Raw genomic sequence first — 20,069 nt, forward strand, 5'->3', positions numbered from 1 at the left:
CGCAACTATTTCAAGATGGCTCCTCCCCTCCTCGCGACCATCTTCATCCGACGGCAGTTCGACCCATCGCTTCCGGCATAATTATCCCCCCGTCTCTCTTCTGCCCCACCCTCTCCCCTAAGAAAGGTGCAATTACCTCGAGTGACCCGCGCAATTGGCGCGCCGCTCTACCTCCACCCCCCCATTGACGGAGAAGCGATTATTGGGATCGCACTTCGAGCGAAGTCGCATCGGAAGGCGGCGGAGGCCCCCCGGGGGCGACTAACCCCCCGCAAAAGAGGATTAGCCGAAATTGAGTCCCGCGGTTCAAGAAACTCGCCACCGGCCGTAAAAACGGCTCCAAGATGGCCTCCCCTCCGCCGGGGACGGGGGGTCACCCCATTACTTCCGGCATAATCGCCCCCCTTCCGCCACCTCCTCCGCCCCTTTCTCCATTTCTCTCAGGTGCAATTACCCCGAGCCGCGCGAGCTACGTCGCCACGATCAATTCGCGGCGGAAAACGCAGAGGGGGTGCGGAAACGCGTCAAGGAGGGCAAGGGGGGGTCTCGCGGAATGGGGCAATGGGGGAGGGAAGATGATCCGAAGGCGGCGCAGGATCGTCTCCTGGAGAACCGGAGACAATAAACCGCTTGACGCGGGCGAGAAAGGTGGAGGAGAGAAAAAAAAAAGAGAGAGAGAGAAGAAGGGAGTAAAGAGGGAAACTGGGAGGATACGTCGAGGCGGAAAGAGCAGCGGACGTGGTGGGGAGCGGGAGGGGGGGCCTTAACCACTTTTCGAGGGGTCGCGCGTGCGGCGCGCGTTTTTTCCGCGAATCGTGAATACCGCGAGGGGTTCCTCTCTTCACCCCCCTTCCCGTGGGGGTCACCTCCCCATTTTCCACCGTTTCCCGGGGGATCCTCGCAGAGAGAATAGTCCTGACCTACCTTTTTGCCGTCCATGCCGGGCGTCGAAGTGGTCACCGGCTGGTCGAGCCTGAAAGCAGAAAACGGATCAGCTGATATGGGGGGTTGTCACGAAATTACGGGACAATGGGGTAAGGGGGTGTTACGGTATTTCCAGGATGCCCAAATTTTTTAGGGGGGCCCAGAACGAATACATCTCGAGGGCCACCACTGGGAAACCCCCCTAACGAGCCGTTGCACCCGTTTCACTCCCCCGCCGCCTCCTCTCCCGCGCACACAATCGTGGTCGACCCTTTGAAGCTCGCTCCTGAAGGGTCTCTCCCCAGGTTCCGGGTCGAAGCCAACCGGGCCGTTAATTACGCGAAACCCCGAGAGAGAGGTTAGGCCGGCCGAGAGGGTTCTTCGGGGGTGAGGGGCAGGGGGGCGGGGGTTGTTCGCGGCGCGCACGTACACCCCCGCGCACCCCCGAAAGAAACCTCGCGTGGCGGTCCCGTCGTTAAGGGTGGCCGATAAGGTCGCAAATGGCGGAATGGCCTCCCCCGGGTGGGGGTCGAAGACACCCCTTATCGTGGCTTCTGTAATTCAGGAAATCCCGATACCTCCGGCGGAATAATTTCTAATTATGGATCTTCTTTTTTCCTTTTAAGGGTGGCGGACACTGGGGGGGGTGGATTATTTTTTTCGGATGGGTATCGCTAGGGGGACGGAGGCAAACACCCCCGGATGAAGGGCGGGGAGACGGTCGCGAGATGAAAATCGATCCGACCGGCTTAAGGCTCGCGGTCCATCATCCCTATAGAGAGAGAGGGGGAGGGAGAGAGAGAGAGAACAACCGGAGCGTGCAAGCCACCCAACCGAGCCAGTGACTCGATTCGAGATATATCGATACGCGGGGGGGCCTCCCCCACGTGTGACACCCCCGTATCGATTGGGCATCCCTTGGCATCTCTGCCGAGGTCCAGAGAGCCGCGCAGTGCCTATGCGCCTTAAGATGCGTCCCTAAAAAAGCGCAGCATCCTTCCGGGGCCGGTACCACGGGAAAGGGGTGCGGGATACACCCGGGAATTCCCTGAGAACAGCCGAGCGACCAAGATCGGCAGATCCCCGTGTAAATTCCGGGGGATAAAACCCAGGGTAAAACATCAGGGGGGCAAACCACCCCCGGAATCCGAGCTGTTTAAAGAGCCCGGCTAGGTGGGCGCGATTAATCGTCCCCAGCGGGCGGCAATGCGGAAACGCGCGGCTCGGCCCCGCGGGGCATTGTCGCGAGGGGGCGGTCGCCCCCTCGTTCCTCCCGAAGAAATTGAAAGGAGCGAAACGGGCGAGCCGAAGCCGACGAAACAATGGGGCGGGAACGGCCCGCGCTGGCCAAGCTGCCCTGGACAATGCTCGGGCGGCAAATTGGCGCTAACGCGGTCAATTCCGCCTGGGGGCGGAATTCCGCGGGCGGCCCGCCACCCATTGTCGCCGTCCGAAACGCGGCGGCGGAGAATGGCGAGGCGGGCGTTCCTTCGGGACCCTATCGTCCCCGTATTTCAAGACGATAAGGGAAAAAATTCGCGCCGTTCCAGAAAAATCCTTGTCACTGATAAGACGAACCGAGATTTCGAGCGACACCGGGGAAGGCTAATTGGCGGTAACGCGGTAATCCCGAATTACCGCAGTCGGAGGGGATGGAGTCGGGCTTACGAGGGGTGGTAATGACTATGGGAGACTCGAATGGGGGTCGGGGCTTGTATCACGGTTATGGGGAGGGTAGAATGTCCCGACTCTCCTTATCAACGAGTATCACACCCCGACTAACCGTAAATCCTGGAATAATTATTTTTCCCGGCGATTTCGAATACCCTTTCCCTGGAATTTTCTAAAAACGGGGGCGAACCCCCCCGAAATTCGGTGATTACGGGACGACGCCACCCCATGCATTATCGATGCGCCCTAATGGCGTCGGATCAAATCCGCGACCGGTCGGTCGGCTTGTCGCCAATAATTCCACCCTTAATGGTGGAGCGGGGGTGGAGGGGGAGATTCCGTCCGGGGGGGAACAAGGCCGGCGCCATTGGTGGTGAAAAACGAGAATCGCCGCGATATAGGAGGAAAAAGGAGAAGTAACCGTGGTAGAGGATGGGGGGGACAATTAGGGTGGACCACCCCCAACGATGTGATTAAGGGGGGCGAGGGTGGAGGTGGCTCCTCGAGGACTGCGGAGGAACGTGTCCGCCGGTAGAGATCGAGTATCCTCCGGCCAGTCCGCGGGGGGTCTCGACCTCCCTCTCCCCGAGGGGTCGAAGAACCGATCCTGGGGGATAATTACGCTCCGGGATGCTCGTTAGGGGATGCACCGGAAGCCGGGATCTTCCGGCGACCGGAAGTCCGTCGAACGGACGTCCAAAGTTTTCGCCCCCCATGACTCCTCAAGACCCCCCTCTCGAGGAACTTTTCCACCCCCTGCAATGTCCCCCCCGAAACCACATTTCTTCGTTTGACGAGCGATAAGACCAAAAGAAATCTCCCTTAACTCGAGAAACTTTCGATTTCCGACTTCCCCTGATAACGCGTAACAATTTCTCGAAATGCCACAGGGGGGGTGGAATTTTTAATCCCTTCTCACACTTTCGGCCGGACCGCGCGCGGGGCAATCGATACGGAACGGCGGCAACGTCCGACAAGGCGAGGGCGGGCCGACGCGTAACGACCCATAAAAATCCCTTGGGTTAAGGCCAGGGGTGGCTCCGAGAAGGGTGGCCGCTTTATAACGTCGAGGCTCATCGAGAGCCTCCCTTAACGCGCCCGATCGATTAGGCCCTACGAGCTCGACCAGCCGGACGCGGTTTAAGGGGGTGGCTGCGTTTCTCCGCACCAACCCCTGGAAAATCTCAGACTTGTTCAGGCACCGGGACTCACCCTCGAATAAATACACACCGGTTCGAAATTAATTTTAAAATGCCCAAAGAGAAACTCGAAGTTAATCCTAAAGTATCAAAAGACACACAAATTCGAAATTTCGGGCGAAATTTCCAATCCCGAATTAAGGGCGTCCACCCCTTCGCAATTAAAACAAGAAAGTGGAAGCCCCCTCATGAGAAAAAAGGGAGCGGCTGCTTTTCCGGCATTAATCCTCCGGCGGGGGAATCGCCCCCCTCGAGGGCGAATTGCTTTCAACGGGATCCGCTTACCCCCAGGTAAAGGGGAAGGAGAGGGATGGAAAAGCTTCGCAAAAGTCGCACGATTAAGGCCGCCGGGGTGGAAACTCTTTCCCCCGAGGACGACTCCGGGGGCGTTTATTATTTACGCGCGACGAGAAGCATCCTCATCCCCCTCCCCAGGGGTTTAATAAACACCCAAGGGAGGGGTGCATTGTCTTCGGGGACGACAGAGACGGCAATGAAATCCCGCAGGAAACCGCGGGACGGTAAATTGATATCCCGAGTGTCGCGCGTGGGGGCAACCCCCCCAAGCCCCCGAAAAAAAGGGGAAAAAATGCGGAAACGGCTCAACCCTTCCTACAATCTCTTAAAAGCTCCTCTGGGGTGCGGTAGGGGTAATCAAAATGGATGCGGGAAATTCTGGGGGTGAATTTTAGTCTGGTCGTCTTTGTTATTAATTTTTTTAATTACTTTGATGTGTAACTTTATTTTTTTTCGTGGAATTGTAAAGGGGGATATTTGGGGGGATGAGACGTGGCATGGGGTGCGCTTACCAGTCGAAGAAGTTCCACAGGCAGGCGAACATCTCGAGGGTGGTTTCTGGAGTCGTAGGGAGACCTGTAGATTCGCGACTTACGCCCTTCTTCGAGCGTCGTTATCAATCGATATCAATCGATACATGGACGTGTATATATATATATATCGAGAGGGGCCATCGATACCCCGCACTTGACCGCCCTCCTCGAGTCGCTCTACATTTTCCACCCTCCTCGAACTTGCGCCCCGACAATGCGAGAAAACGGCCGCGACCACCCCCGATAAGGTTCTAAGAATTCATGGGGGTGATCGACCCCCAACGGGATATCGAATCGAACGACGCGATCGAATGTCTACCCCCTATCAACCCCTGGAAACATTTTACACCCTCTTCTTTTAGAGGGAATTCATTTAAGTCGAGAATTTTCTCTCCCACAATTTCCACCCCCATAAGCATCAAACTGGAGTTTCGATTTTTTTTTATCGGCTCTCTATTTCTTTTCTGGCAACACGGTGGCATGGGAAATCATCCTAGAGGCGGTGCAGCTTTTCCAGAATTTTCCACGGGGGTGCATCGACGTTTTCGCCGCCCCAATCGGCGCCACATTTGTCGGGCGAGCGCAGGGCGCATTTTTAATGGGGCGTCGAGGGTGGCGAGTTCGACGAGCTCGACGAATTCATCCGTTTACGTCGACGGTGATTGGGGGTTCTATAACGGTTGCGATAACCCTCTCGACATTGTTCGCAAGTCGCACCTTATTATTAATCTCAAGTCGCGTCGCGCCATCCCCCGCGAGTTATCAGTGCCAAGTCGCGATATCATTGCCAACCCGCGTTATCACTCCCTCGTCGCGGCTCGTCTCCTCGCATTGTCGCGCATTCCACAATCCAAGCGGACAAACGATGATGACCGCTCACGTAGCCACCCTCTACCTCGATCCGAGTCTCTCGCACTCTTATCAGCCGGACACTCCGCGCCTCTTTAACGATAACTCTCCAGATAAGGTTATAGCAATTTATCCGGTAGAAGGTATCGTTAAGGAGTTACGGACCGTTCCCGCACCTTGTAGAGGGCTGCGCCTCCAGGGGGTCCCCCGGGCGTGTAATCACGGGGCCTTATCACGACCCATACCTCACGAGGCCTTATCACAAGTAATCGACTCGCGCTCCCGAGCCTTCGTCGCCGCTCTCCATCGCGTCTTCCCGCCCGGCCGTTCGAGCGAGTTCTCGTCGCTGCGAGGGGTTGACCACCCTCGAGCGCGGCGGGGGCACGACTGCCCCACGACCGCCCCACGACCGCCCCGCGACCGGCGGCGCGAGAGGGAGGGCGGCTGGAATCGAGGGAGGGGGAGGACGCCCCTCCAAGGACCGACAAAAGCCTACCGCGCATCATCCTGCCGACCCCCCACCTCACCTGCCCCACCCGGGGGGAATGCCCCCCGCCGCTTCTCACTTTATTATTTTCCAAGAGAACTATTCCACAGATCGACGAGGATGAGTCCTACGCTCCGACGACTCCGTCATCAGGGATGATAAGAGGACCAATGATAAGAACCCGTCACCCTACCCGGGGGGAATTCCCCCGCCCCTCCTCACTTTATTATTATCCAAGAGAACTATTCCACAGATAGGCGATAATGAGTCCTACCCTCTTGACTTCATCAGGGATGATAAGAGAACCGATGATAAGGATATCAACGATAATGATAAGAGCGCGAGTCTGCGACAAGAAGGGAAGGCACTTTCCATCCGTCTCTCTCCCTCACCCACGAGTTCGTTATCCCCGGGTCGATAATGAGTCGCGCATAAAGAGGGCCTCCTCAAGGGGTGAGTCACCCCTATCCGCGTTATCACCTCGCCCCTTCTTATCATAGCCCGAAAAAAACCCGCCCCGGTCTATATTCCCAATACATAATTTAGTTTCCGACCTACAAGAGGGGGGAGGGATGGGATGAAAAAATGAATGAAAACCCGAAGTGAGGGGAAAATGCCCCCCGCTCGACCTCGGTTGAGTAAGGTCAGGGTCTATTGAGAGAGAGGGTGACTGACCTGGCGGGGGAGGTGCGAGATACGCACGTTGGAGGGTGCGTCACATGCGGCGATCGAGGGGTCGCAAGAGGGTTGAACCCCAACCCGGGCCAAGGAGGTCGTTGGGGGGGGGGAGGGGGAGTGAAAGCCAAGAAAACTCTTACATTTGGGGAGCATCCAACCCCAGGTGGATTTATCGGCCCCCGAGCGTCGCTATGCCGCGAGCGGAAGAAAGGACGTCACTCCCAACCCCGACCCCCCGCAAGGTGTCCCTGACCCACACAACGTTGTCCCGCGAGTCCGAGGTTGCGAACGCCCTCGGGCTGCCTCGAAATACCGCGTTTTTCGTTAAGAGGGGTGTCGCCCCTCTTTTTCTCTTTCTGACCCTTCCTCTCAAGGAGGGGCAGGGGGGGGGGGGGGGGGGGTGAAATACCCCACAAATTGAAACTCTAATTGAACGATCGAGAGGTCTCGATCGACCCGGTCAGGTACCGCGAGGAGCCTCGAGAGGGAAATTCGAGCTAAGGTTCGACCTCCCTCCATCTCTTGTACATCAAGACGTGGGGTTGAGGGGAGGGGGGGAGGGAGTGGGGATCTTACGGCATTGTTTCCCCGAGGTAGCCCGATACCACTCCTCAAGGTCGCGCCAGACATTCCGGGAAAGCGCGGCATCAGCACTGAGAGTCATTAGCGAGATGCATCCACCCCCAGGCTCCTCCCCCGCCCCCGGGAATTCCCGGATTCGGGAGCAAGGGATGCAGGACCGACGACCGGGGGGAAAGGGGGAGGGCAACCGCAAGTGGACCCCCCGGGCAACCTGGGGAAGACAGTACTAATTACCGGGGGGGGGGGGGGAAATGGCCGCGAATCTCCGCGAGTATCGGTGATAGGCCCTATCAAGGAGTGGCCCCCTCCCCTCCCCACCCCGAGTCACTGATAGACCTTACCTCGCGATCCTTCTCCTACCGTTCTCTTTTTCCTCGCCCAGTTTGGGCGACACCCCCAATCTCCGGCGATGGGTCCCGATAACAACTCGATTAGGGGGTCGTGCACGCGCGGGCGTAAACCCCCCCCCCCCCAGGACTCGCGTGCACGGGTGCGCGACGTCGGCGCTCGATTTATGGGCGGTCGCCCCACCGAAGCGGAAGGTGGAGGAAATAACTCCTTTTTCCGAGATCCAGGAAGCCCGATTGATAGTGCCGCTCCCGCCCGGAAGGGAAGGGGGAGGGGGCGCACCCCCCCAAATCTGTTCCGTGCGAAGGAGAGATCAACGTTTACTCTCGCCAAATAGAGGGTATACGGATATTAAGAAACGAGTACAACCACGTTTATATATATATATATATATGTTGTGCATACAAGCGACGGGGAAGTTCTAAGATCCCACCCCCTCCCCCAGAAGTCCCGAAAACCGCGCCGGTAGTGAGGGGGGGTAGGGGGCAAAATCCGCGGAAAGGAGCAACGCGGTTCACCCGGCCTCTCGTTAACTTCTGAAAGAGGGTTGGTCTTGTGGGCCACAATGGGGGAAACTCGGGAGTCGCCCCCCGCGGTTGGGGGCACGGGGGAGGGGAGGGAAAAGGGCACTCGGGGTGACGGCCGGCCCGGACCGGAAGCTCCGGATCCGGAACAGGGGAGCTCTCGTGTAAACATTCCCGGGAACTTGGCCGTGGGCTCGTCCGGGGCGGATCCCGGCCTGGTTCCCGGGGGCGCGAAAGCCCCCCCCCCGGGAATTCAATCCCCCCAAAGGGGGTGGGGGCCTGTGTCAACGCGGAGTGGACTCGTATGCACATGCGACGCGTACGAATGTAACGTATATCGTGGAGAAAAGAAGAAAAAAAGAAAAAGGAGAAACAGTTTCGAAAATTCCACATTTCCGGGGCGGGTTTCAACTCCACGGTGCACACATTAATTCCATGACGTGTTCGGACTTCCTCGTGAAATTCATACGTACGGTATGGATTTAATACCCGGGCGCGGATGAATCCTTTGGCCGCCGAGATGGCCCGGCGTAAGGGCGAGATTCGCGGGCCCGGTCATGGAATAGTCGACCAAACGTCGGGGGTACAATGCCGGACGTGAATGCCTTCCCGTCATTCATTGGCAACGGAATATCCGTAAGGAAGGCATTCATATGTCCGCCAGTGTACACCACGCGGTCAAAGGGTTGGTTTTCCCGCAGGATCTGGCGCAAAATTGCAAACGCGACGTCGGGTAATTACCTAAAAAAAAAAATTCATGACCAGGGTACAGAGTGTACTTAGAGTGCCGGGATTTCGGAAATACGTTTCACGGTACACACAGATGTCTAGATGCTTCCGTATAGGTGAAAATCTCCACCGGAGGAACGACCAACCCAGGGGGTAGCTCCCCTAACCGGAAGTAACGTCGGCCTCCGCGGTCCCCCCGAAGAGCGTGGGGGTCCCCAGGGACCCAGAGGAGAGGGAAGGAACAAATAGATAAATAAACAAGTCGAAAGGAGCCGATAAACACGGGGTGAAGGGGCGCTGGGGCTCGGAAGTCCTCGAGGACGCGATCCCCCCGACCTGGGGTAATGGGGGACGGGGGTGAGGGCACCACCCCCGGGGAGATACGGACCCCGATAGGGTCTCTCGCCCTGTACCGGAAGTAATGGTTCGGGAGCAGGATGTACGGCTTGGACTTAAGTTATTTATGGGACCGGGACACCTCCCCGTCCCACCCCCAGAGGACCGTGGCGAGTCCTCGTGGTTTTCCACCCCCCTCGATTTTAAAAATCCCCCAACGTGGGAACAATTATGGGGGTGGCGAAAATAAGGGAGGAGGGGCACCTCCACTCTTTGAGGGTTTACACTCTCTCCCCCTCGAGAACAGGGGGAGGCATTTTTGCTTGGGGGTACGGGGGTGTTCACCCTCCGGCCTACCAATAAGGGGGGTTCCAATCGAGCAGCTGCAATTTCATCGCTCGATTTTTCGATCGCGCTTTCTTCGAGGAAAGGGGTCCCTCCATCCTTTGGGGCTCTCCCGTAAGTGCGAGAGAGACCGGGCGATGCGCCGGCGCGGGAGTGCGAGGGCGAGAGGGCGACAGGGCGCAGAGGTGACAGGCGAGATTGGCCGTGACGGATAACGGCGACGTTAATCACGCGTTATCGCGCGCAGCCGGCTGAAAGGGGACGGAATCGAAATAAGGGAGCAACCCCTGTCGCCAGGGGTGATTCCCCCCCGGAATAAAAAGCGAGGTAGAGGAGGGAGAGGGAGGGGGCGAGAAATCCCACTTATCGCGCGACGATTCCGCAGTGGGTGGAAACAAATCGCCCCCGAGACCTCGATGGGGGGCGCCCCCCACGGGAGATGGAAACGTTAAAAAAGAATGGAAGGAAATTCTAAAAAGGACAATTTTAACCTCCCCCCTCCCCCAAGAGAGGCGGAAAAGTCTCCAGGAAAAAGTTTCGCGGGACACTCTCTTTCCAATTCCGTAATGGCCGCGGCGACGGGCAGTTCCCGAGGGATCGCGTTTCTCCCCCCGCCGATCGACGTCACGGCCGGACGTCCGAAAATTGGAAGATGTGGAGGAATCGGAGGAAAAGGGTGGAAAACTCCGGGAAAATTCCCAGAGTTTTCCCCTCTTACCGGGTAACAATTTCACGGAGGACGGCTCCCTCGTCCCCGAGGTCCCTCCTGGAGGACTATGGGTGACGTCTGGAGAGATAAAAAAAAGGAAATAAGAAATGAGGGGAAAGGGAAAAACCCCTTTACGAGGGTGGCTTCCGCCATGATTTACGCGGTCCGATTGCGGGAGGGGATTTAACGATTCCGCGTCCCTGTAAACGTCCCGGTGGAAAGGAAGGACGCTTAGGGGGATCCCTTGAGATAGGGACACCCTTCCTATCGCCCCCTCTCAACCTCTCCAAATATTCTGATAACGCAACGACCCGTTATCACTCAACCTACATATCGACCCGAAAGGGTTCCTCTCCCTCGGGAACTGGCGTCCCGAATTCCCGAAGGGGGCGGGTGCTCCTTCCGCACGAGCGACCGTCTGCATTCCGCCGCGGATATTTCGCGGGATTCCCGGCGTGAAAAAAGGAGGAAAAGGGGGAAACAAAGGATATGAAAAACGAGTCCCGAGTCGGATTCCGCATCCCTAGGGACGGCTGGGAAGGGGTGTGGAAAAATTATCAGGCCACGTGGTTATCACTCGCCGTCGCGGATCGCGCGCCCGTCCCGGCCGCGCATTAATTCCGCGCCGGATCGCGCGCGCGGAGCCCCGCGTGCGGGAACCGTCGCGGTTTCCGCCCCCGGGCCGCATCGACCACCCTGCACCCCCGGCGGAAACATTAATCGTTCCGCGCCTCGCGAGTCCAACAGTTTACTTATGAGACAAATTTCGTGACGGATGATAATGCCCGGAAAAAAAAAAAATCGCGACCATTTGAGAAATTGAAAAAACTTCTATTGCAACAAATTTTTATCGCGTAAAAAAAATCACGAACCTTTCAAGAATATCAACAATTTCCACCAGAATACCAGTTTTCGCAACATGTAAACATTGATTTACCATTAAAAAAAAAAACCACAGATGCGACTAAAAAATTCCCCACGTCAAGGTTAGTCACCCTCGAGGAGGGGTGAGAATCTCCAGTATATAGGTACAGGAACCCCTCGAGGGAGATCCCGGAAAAATTCCGGGACCCGGGAATATACATCAAGGGAGCTCCGCGGCGGAAGTGGGGGACTCGCCCCCCGTAGCACCCCCGAAGAAAGAAGCGCCGGGGGTGGATAACACAAAGGGGTACGTAGGAGGATCCGATCGAGTCGCCAATTCCGCCCGATCTCGCCTTTCTTCCGGGCTGCGAAACGATCTCACCCCTTCGGGGTGGGGGGAGGGAACCACCCCCGGAAGCACTCGATCGCGTGACTACCACTCGGGACTCTTCCGATCGGACTCGTTCCCCGTTTCCGGCATTTCGGACACGAGCGGATCCACTCGGGATAGGAATTTTCATTTCGCGGATAGGGCCGTTCCCCTTTATCTCTTTCCCGCCCCATCCGGCAATATCGCGGATCCTCCACGCAAATTGCGAGCAACTTCCGGTTACGCAGGGCCGTAAAGCGCGATACATTGGGCTATTTTATACGCGCAAAGGGCATAAAACCCCCCAGGATAGCAATAACCACCGACGAATTGCGCCCCCCCGCGAGGCTCGTCTTGCCACCCCCGATAAGGGGGAGAGAAATTGAAAGAAAAAAAAATACATATATACATGTATATAACAACGTAGAGATTTTCACCACGCCTTGCAGCGCGCTCGTAAAAAAAAAAGAGTCCAAGTAAGAAAATAGGAATTTCAATTATTTTACATGGGATTTACCCTGTTAAGGGTGACATTACTTCTAATTACAAAATATCAGTAACACTTTCTTGTTAGAGGGTTATCATTGCGGGGTTCAGGGGCAAAAAGGTCGAGATACTTGACGTATATATGTACGTATTTATACATGTATACAGGGGGGTGTCTGGAACGGCGAGTGGGGATGATTTTTTAATCCCCTTTCCGAGGGGCTAAAAAGATAATGAAAAAACCTACCTCGGGTGCAGGGCGCAGGGGGGGCGGCTCGCAGGGCCAGGTGAGTGTCGACGCGCAGGTTCATGTCTCCTGGAGTGGTCCTGGCGAGGGTGGAAGCAGTGCAGGTGGAGGTGGGGGTGGCAGGGATGAGAGTAGATCCCCGGGCCAAGTGGAGGCCCTGGGGGGTGGCGGTGTCGTGGTGGATGCTCGCTGAAAATAGAGAAATCAACGTTACATGAAACAGCCCTCGAATGTTCTTTACCGAAAAATAAAGAAACATAAATAAACAAGATAGATAATGGACAAAGTACAGGAAATACGTGAACGCGGAATGGGTGCCCTCCTTACCGACGACAGGAACTTGGCCGTCAGTCGAGTAGTTTATTATTCTTTTTATCCGCGTTACGAGACGATAAAATATTGAAAATTGATAAAACGTGATGAAAGTGCAGGTGAGAGGTGCAGGTAATTATTGCACGTTATTTTTCATATCATTGTCCGCTGACTGGACGACGGTCGGTATCGGGGATAGGAGGCAAGGTAGGACTTTGACTTTAGCAACCACAGATTCAATGATTTCCCCCCAGGTCGGTAAAAGCGAGCTCCCACTTGGCCGACCCTCGTCGGCCACTGATAAGGGAAGCTTCCTACGATATCAGCGGGCTGAATTGACGAAACGCTTCGTTTCTCCCGCGAGGAAGGGTGCGCCACTCCCAGAAGTGAGCCATGCAACCCCTGCATGAAAAAACACCCCTTATCACCGTTATCAGTGAGACAAATACTCGCAGAGAGGATTCGGCAAAAATTCCGTATATCTATTTCTTACACCCCGAGTCTTCGTATCGCGTCTCTACAGCCGCGTCTTATCATCGCTCCCTCTCGACCCCATAAAAAAAACTTTCCCACAGAAGGGGTCCCTTATCAGTGCCCCCGTATCTTATCACAACGAAACCGAGGCAGGTTTGTAGAGATTACAGGAAGACACGACTCGTGGAAACCCCCCTCCTACCTGGCGTAATCACTGCCCCGGAGTTCCAGACCCCCCTTATCACCCGCCCCCCCCCCCCAGGTGCATCGAATTAATCCCAGCAAAACCAGCCAGGAGTTCAGGGGGGTCCAGGGGGTCCAGGCCAACGTCCCAGGTGTAACGCTAACCCAAATCCACCGAAAGTGTCCCCTCGCCCTTCTGGATTTTTATTTCCCCTCCCTGAGAGGTTCCCCACCCAAGTTAAGATGGCAAGGGGGGGCAGGAGGGGAACCGGTTTCTCGTCCCTGCGAAACACAATAAATTTCACCTGTCGGTTAATTGCGCAACCAGGTGAGGTCCGCGCGTCACTTCCGTTATCAAGCACTTCCGGTGCTCCGCGGAAAAATTCGGGGAGCCAAGTAAAAACAGGGGGGACTGACCCCGATGGGAACCGCATAGCCCAAAATCCCAAAATTCCAAAATTCAGGGTGAACCTCCTAATTTACAGATCCACCCCAAAAATCCCTATCACCCATTTCATCCCAAACCAACACGTGCCCCCCTTGCATCTCCACATTATGGGGGGAGGACCAGGGGGCTGAGAAACCGTATCAACAGCTGTGCCCCGTAAAGGGACGTTGCACGATAATCGCAATAATTGCGATAATTGCGGAAGTTAGAGCCGAGTCATTCGGGATAACGGAAAAGCCTCTCCCCCTGGGGGGTGTACCAACCCCCCTCGGGGGAGGGGGACAGGGGAACTCATTATCAGGTGCAGCGCGCTGCACACCTGCCGGCTTGTAAATGACCTTCTCTCCGTTGCAGGGTCGGTTGGAAAATTTGTTCGGGGGCTTTTTCTTTTTTTTTTTTTTCCTGCTTCATTTTTTGCTCCCTTTCCTTCGCACTTAACTCTCGCCACATCGGAAAGGGTCCCGCGGGTAAACAGGGAAACGGGAAAGCCGGAAAACTCTCGGCGGGCAACTAACTACAACTAATTGCCGCGACGAGTGCGCCGCGGTATTTATCGGCGGAACGGCCGCAGCGGATTTTTTAACGAATCTCGCGCCCCCGCGTCCGCTAATTGGACGGGCGTTTTTCTATTTTCCTTTTTTTTTTTTTCTCGCAGAAATCACGTTTCCGCCGGTGATTCGCGAGTCCCCTGTGCAAATTCGGAACCCCGGTTAGAGAGAGGAGGAGACAGGGGGGGTTCCCGAAGAATGGCGACACGTCCAGGAGATCCTAAAAATGTCAGGCCAAAGGGTGGAGGGAATTTCCGTGAGACTCGTCCATGTGCCACACGTGCAGTGCACCGGAATGCGGTCCCGAGGGAAGAAGTCGTCCCCAGGGATTCGAGGAACGGGCTTTCCGGGAAAAGGCATCCTCGAGAAATATCCAGGAAAATGGAAAACTTGGAGAAGTGGGAGAAAGAAACGTCGGGAGCGGTCGAGTCTCGTTCTCATTTTCGTGTTTTATTTTCCCGATGACATCCCGCGGGAGGAACGTCTTCCCGGATTATACCGGGACTCCCGCGAAATCCCGGTGCATGGATAAATAAGCGGCTTATGTGACAAAGAGGCACTTATTAAGGCTCATCCCCTCTTTAAACTCCGGATTCGGGATGCGAGACGGGGCGATTCCCGCGGGATTGGGACTAGTCCTGGAAATCGGGATTCGAGATACCGCGAAAAAGGGAATGCAATGACTGAAGGAAGTGTGGAAAAAAAAATAAAAGGCAGTTAGGCGAGTAAACTTGCATATGTGTACATATATTTATATAGTTGTGCATACATTGCGCAGGTGCACGCAGGTGCACGTAAGCGACACACATTCCCGGCGTTCCTGTTCCCGAAAAACGGGGACACGTCTTGATGCGTCATTTTAATCAGGACGTCCTCCTCTCCCTAAGGAGTCTTCGCGTCCCTTAATGGCGCTCCTGTTAACGCATCGTTTTAATTAAACTCCCCCTCCCCGACCGCATCCCAAATTTCTCACGTCATATCCTTCATCTCTGTGATACGGAATCCTTCACCTTCATCTCCGGAGATGCAACTTTTATATCCCGAACAATTCCAAACTCATCTCGGGTGAGCGCTCGAAAAACCGAGACCGGCTTTAAAAATTCCTCATTTTAGAAAACATGGAAAGCGAGGAAAATGGGGCGGAAAAATTCGCGATAACGTGGAGCGGATCGCCTGAAATTCGCCCTTAAGAGGCAGTTCCTCGAGGTGCACGTCGTGCATATTGCAGGCGTGGAGTATATGCACCCCGTGCACGAGGGTTAATATCGATCGGGGCAGCTCTCGTAAAACGCGAGGTGCTCCACAAAACGGGGGAGTAATCGTTGGAAAAGGACGACGATCGTTTCCGGTGTCACCGGGGGGGTCAACTTCCGGTCGTGCCCCCGAAATTATTCAACGGGGAGTGCCTTCATTCCGGTGGATTATTTATCGGGCGCTAAATAGATCCCCGGGAATTTTTTATCGGCTACTAAACAGCTCCCTGAAGATTACACGGGCACCAAATTTTTTTATCAGATAATAAATAGGTCCCGTGAATTTTTTATCAGACTCCAAACAAGTCCCCGGGAATTTCAGGGGAGATAAGGGAGAGTCGAGACAGGGCTTCTAGGAGATGTAAAGTTCCCCCGGGACGAAGGGACGCATCCGGTCGCCATTGTTTCCTACGGGAATCCTGCAGTCTCCAGGACCCCAAGACCACGTGTTTCACGTGTTCCCCAGGGTTCCTCGGGACTCCTGGGGCATCTCGCTGTCCCCAGTCCTTCCCAATCCCGGAAGTCGGGCGACCTCAGCTTTGAGGAGGGGACCCCCTTCCCTTGAGAAGCCATATTTCCCGGTCGTAATTTTAATCCCGAGCCTCGTTAAAGTCACGTTCCCCGAGCCCCCTCTAAACCCCGTAATTTTTCCACCCCCCGAACAACCAACCCCGAGAAGCATCCTCCTCGCGTCGCGACGCTGGCCTTCCGGCGCCTGCCCAGCACGCTCCTCTCGAGATATCGAGAAACGCTTCGTACAAAAGTTGCTCCCCCCTTCCCGTCGGACAACTTTCGTAGGAAACTTTTTACCCCCCGACCCCCCAGTTTTTCGGTACATCGTAAACTCCTGCCTCGTACACGGCCAGGCTGCGCCGAGGAAGGCGACTACCCTGGGGAGAGTTCGGCCGGGGTGCGACGACCCCTTTTCCCCACTATACATATATAAAAATATATAATACATGTACCTACATACATACCCATCTACATATACACAGCAAGCAAGACATCCCCGGGTAAAGTATTAGACTCCTGGGGGGTTCCATCCGCGAAATCGAACGGATATTCCTCAAGCTCTCGACGTTGATACGAGGTCCACGGATAAGGACGAATCCTCCCGGGATCTACCCTCTCCCGTGGGAAGCTTCCAGCATGGGGAGGGGGGAGGCAAACTTCCCGGAGGAACGGCCTCGCCAAATCGAGTTCGATTGCAGCTCCGAATAAATCAGTCGCACACATACCACATAGGCGGCCATAATATTTCCTACATATCTATATCCGGGAAAAAGTATCCCTCGGGATCGCTCCAGACGGGTTCCCGCGAAGTTCCCCTCACCTCGAAGATAAATCCCCATCCGGAATCTCCCGCCGCCTCGATTTTTCCTCTCTCGCCCTTTCTCCTCGTAACGAAGTGAATGAGTGGGTGGAAAAGTGCAACCCGTTGGGGGGTTGATAAGGAGAGCCCCCCTTCCTGAGAAAGGTGCCATCCCTTCTGCCGCGAGTAATCGATCCGAGGCTCCTTATCCCTCCTGGGTAAAGGGGGGACTCCACCTCAAGTTCTCAGCCATCCCGAGGGCGGGGGGGGGGGACTAACGATAAAATGATTCCGACTCGCCCTCCTACATATTTATGGCCGATAATGGGGACCGGGGGGAGGACCTACCCCGACCTGCCCCACCGTGCAAACGAGGCGCATCCGACCAGAGGCGAGAACCAGGCCCGATTAAAAGGAGCCCCGGGGGCGAACTCCCTCCCCGTCCCGGAAAAGTCGACGATAATGAACCCGGCCCCCTCGCCGCGCAAATTGCGAGCCCTTGATGGCAAAAAAAGAACAGAGAGAAAAAAAAAAGATAAAAATAAAAAGATAGAAAAATCCGATCCGGATTTTTCCATTTTCCCTCTCTCTTTTTTTTTTTCCCCCTCCGAAAGTTTTGAGAGCGTCATGAAGGACGACCTGAAGGGAACAAGAGAAAGCGCGGGGGGAAGGGGGGGGAGGGGTCGCTGCACTTTGCACCACTCCTCCTCTTTCCCGTGACGCAAGGTGTCCCCGAAGTTGGAGTACCTTCCATTTTCATTCCCCGACCCCAGAGTGCATCCCCTTCGTCCTGGAGATCCTGGAGACCCCGCCCCCCCTATCCATCCCCATTGCCCCCAAGGATTCGGGGCGACAATTTTTGGACGGTCCATTCGGCAGAGTGTGAAGTGAAAAGGCAAATAAACGAGAGAGAGAACGAGAACGCCCTTTAACGAGTCCGGAGGGGGGCGCCCCCTCGATCCCCCCTGCCCCGGCATCTGGGCAGGACATTCGCGACGAACCAGGAGGAGGAGGAGAAGGAAGGGGGGCAGCTCTAAGCCGCAGCTCCCGGAGAAATTTATCGGCGACATAAACTTTCGCCATTGAACGCTCTCAGGTCCCCCCCCCCCCCATTCCGGGATCACGAGGAGGGGAGCGGGGGTACAAGCGATACGTTTCGCATTTCCGATGCAGGACCCCCTCCCCCGAGTCCACTCCAGGCGTCCCGGGGGTTTCTGCGGGAAAATCGGCCCTCCTGGAAAATTGATTCCACCCCAACCCCCAACCCCCCCACCGATCGGGAGGAAGGATCGCCGCTGCAAATTGGCTCGCTCGGTTCCTTCCTGAAACTTTGCCCGAATTTCCTCTTTCCTTCTTTTCTTCTTTTTTACTCCCCCTCGTCTATGCTCCGTTAGTCCAGTCCCCCCCGCGAGAGAGGTTCCTAACGAGTGCCCCCCTGGGGGGAGGAGGGTCAGCCGAGCGAGTCAACTCTCGATTTCAATCGAGATGCATCTCTCGAGCAACGAACCCGTCCGAGGCAACGATATCGCGTGCCATTAAAACTTAAATCGGAGCACTCGATGCACTTCCGTTAGAGAGAGAGAGGGCGGGGGCCGAGGGGGGGTTCCCCCCACAATTTCCATTATCAAGCCGAGCCGCCTAGTCGGCACGAGAACCGTGATGTATAAATGTAGGTACACGAAGGGGTTCGTGATTACGAGGATTAAATTAATTCGGGGCGATGGGGGGGGGGCGAGGGCGGTCGCCCCCTCAATTATCGGCAACCCTTATCGTGGCGCAACTTTTTTCAATTTCCCCGTTTTTATTTTACTTTTATTTATTTTTTTTTTTTTAACGCGGAGAATGAAAGAAGGCAACGATCCGTTCGCCTGCACCCCTTTGCTCGCAGGTGCCCAGGTGCATATCCCGGGGGAATAAATCTCGGGGGAAGAAGGATCCCCGGAAAAAAGGTCCCCGTGAGAGGCGCACATTCGTCTTCCCCGTTCCAGCGGGGGGGGGGGGGGAGGCATGTTAAGATCGATCCCCGGAAGGAGGTGGCCCCCCATCGCACTCCACCCCCACGAACCGTCGGAATTTATGCAACCGACCGCAAGTGCACCGCGCTGGGGGGACTTTATCCGAATGTCGAACCCCCCCTCAGTAAAGTCACCCCTTAATGGCGGCACCCTGGAGTCGCGAGGTGACCCAGGAATGATTTCCCGGTTAGAAACATACCGAGAGGTTAAGGATAATCCGATCGGTACCACGGATGTTTATGGAGAACACTTTAGGGATTGTTTTAAGGCCTCGAGTTCCGCCCACTCCCGAAAAAAAATTCCACCCCAAAATCCACAACCCAAAGTCCTCCGCGCTCGGAAATCGCCGATCAGCTGATCGGCACACAATCAGAGCCGCTTAATTCGGGGGCGCATCTAAAGTCGGCCAGGGGTGTTGGGGGGGTTGGCGAACGCTCGTCGGCACCCTGACGAGGGCTTACCCCGCATTAGCATAAACTCCGCTTCCTCCCTCCCCCCCCCCCCGCAATTAGGGCGCGATTATTTCCGTGCTTAATCGCCGCCGGAAAAACTGCCCCCTCCTTCCCTCTTTCCGCTTCGCAAAGCGATAAGGAAATCATCCCCCAGGAAGTCTCAAGGCGCCCGGGGAAAATCGGCCACAAAGGCTCGCCTTTTCCCGGCGAGTTTCTCACTCCACCCCGGAGGGGGGCGTTAAATCGAGGCGAGGATTCGGACGAAAGGGGTGAGAGGGAGTGGGCGTTGGGAGGGTGGCCGGGAGCCAAAGCCGATTCAATATCCGAGCAATCAAGGTCCGAGCTTTGCTTTCCCTTTTCCGAATCCCCACCCCCGGAGGGAGTGTAATATTAATTTTTCCAGACTTCCGGGGAAAGCCGGAAAAATCGAAGCGTTGTCCCAGGGGGTGGAGGGTGGAGGGAAAATTTCTTGGACCCGGAAATACGGGAATACCTTTGATCGACCCTGTCCAGCGACGACGCGGGGAGGATTCCGCGGCGTCTCGGCCGCGGCGGAGGCAATGCTCCTCCTTGACCGAGCTCTTCCGGTCTCGCTCGAACGCTCCTCTCCTTCTGCGCGCCGATTCGCGTTCGCGGGGGGTCGCGTTCAAGTCGAAGGATTTTCCGAGGGGGGAAATTACGATCGAGAGATTCCTCGCGCGTGGGAATGTCTTTTCGTAATCATTTGTCAAGGGCCGAGGATCGGCCCCGTCGTTAAGCCTCGCAATTTCCGCAGGGACGCCCGCCAATCTCCGCGTGCTGATTGGATCCGCAGAAAGTGGCCCGCGCCCGAAAATCACCCGGGCGGAATTCCTGTCCAGGTGATAGGAGGGACTCCTCGGGGAGGACGAGCCG

At 55.9% G+C, this 20,069-nt stretch overlaps 1 protein-coding gene across 1 annotated transcript in view; it reads right to left on the reverse strand.

The window, feature by feature from the left end:
• LOC111674323 overlaps positions 1 to 20,069 on the reverse strand; it is a 44,109-nt gene that overhangs the window by 7,808 nt on the left and 16,232 nt on the right. The window contains exons 4-5 of the mRNA XM_023434125.1: positions 12,179 to 12,367; positions 925 to 973 (exon numbers count right to left, since the gene is read on the reverse strand). Coding sequence (XP_023289893.1) covers positions 957 to 973; positions 12,179 to 12,367 — 206 coding nt within the window. The 3' untranslated portion in view covers positions 925 to 956. The remainder of the gene's footprint in view (positions 1 to 924; positions 974 to 12,178; positions 12,368 to 20,069) is intronic.

This window comes from Orussus abietinus, unplaced genomic scaffold, assembly GCF_000612105.2.
Source record: "Orussus abietinus isolate OABI.00-Male unplaced genomic scaffold, Oabi_2.0 scaffold8, whole genome shotgun sequence".
Lineage (NCBI taxonomy): Eukaryota > Metazoa > Arthropoda > Insecta > Hymenoptera > Orussidae > Orussus > Orussus abietinus.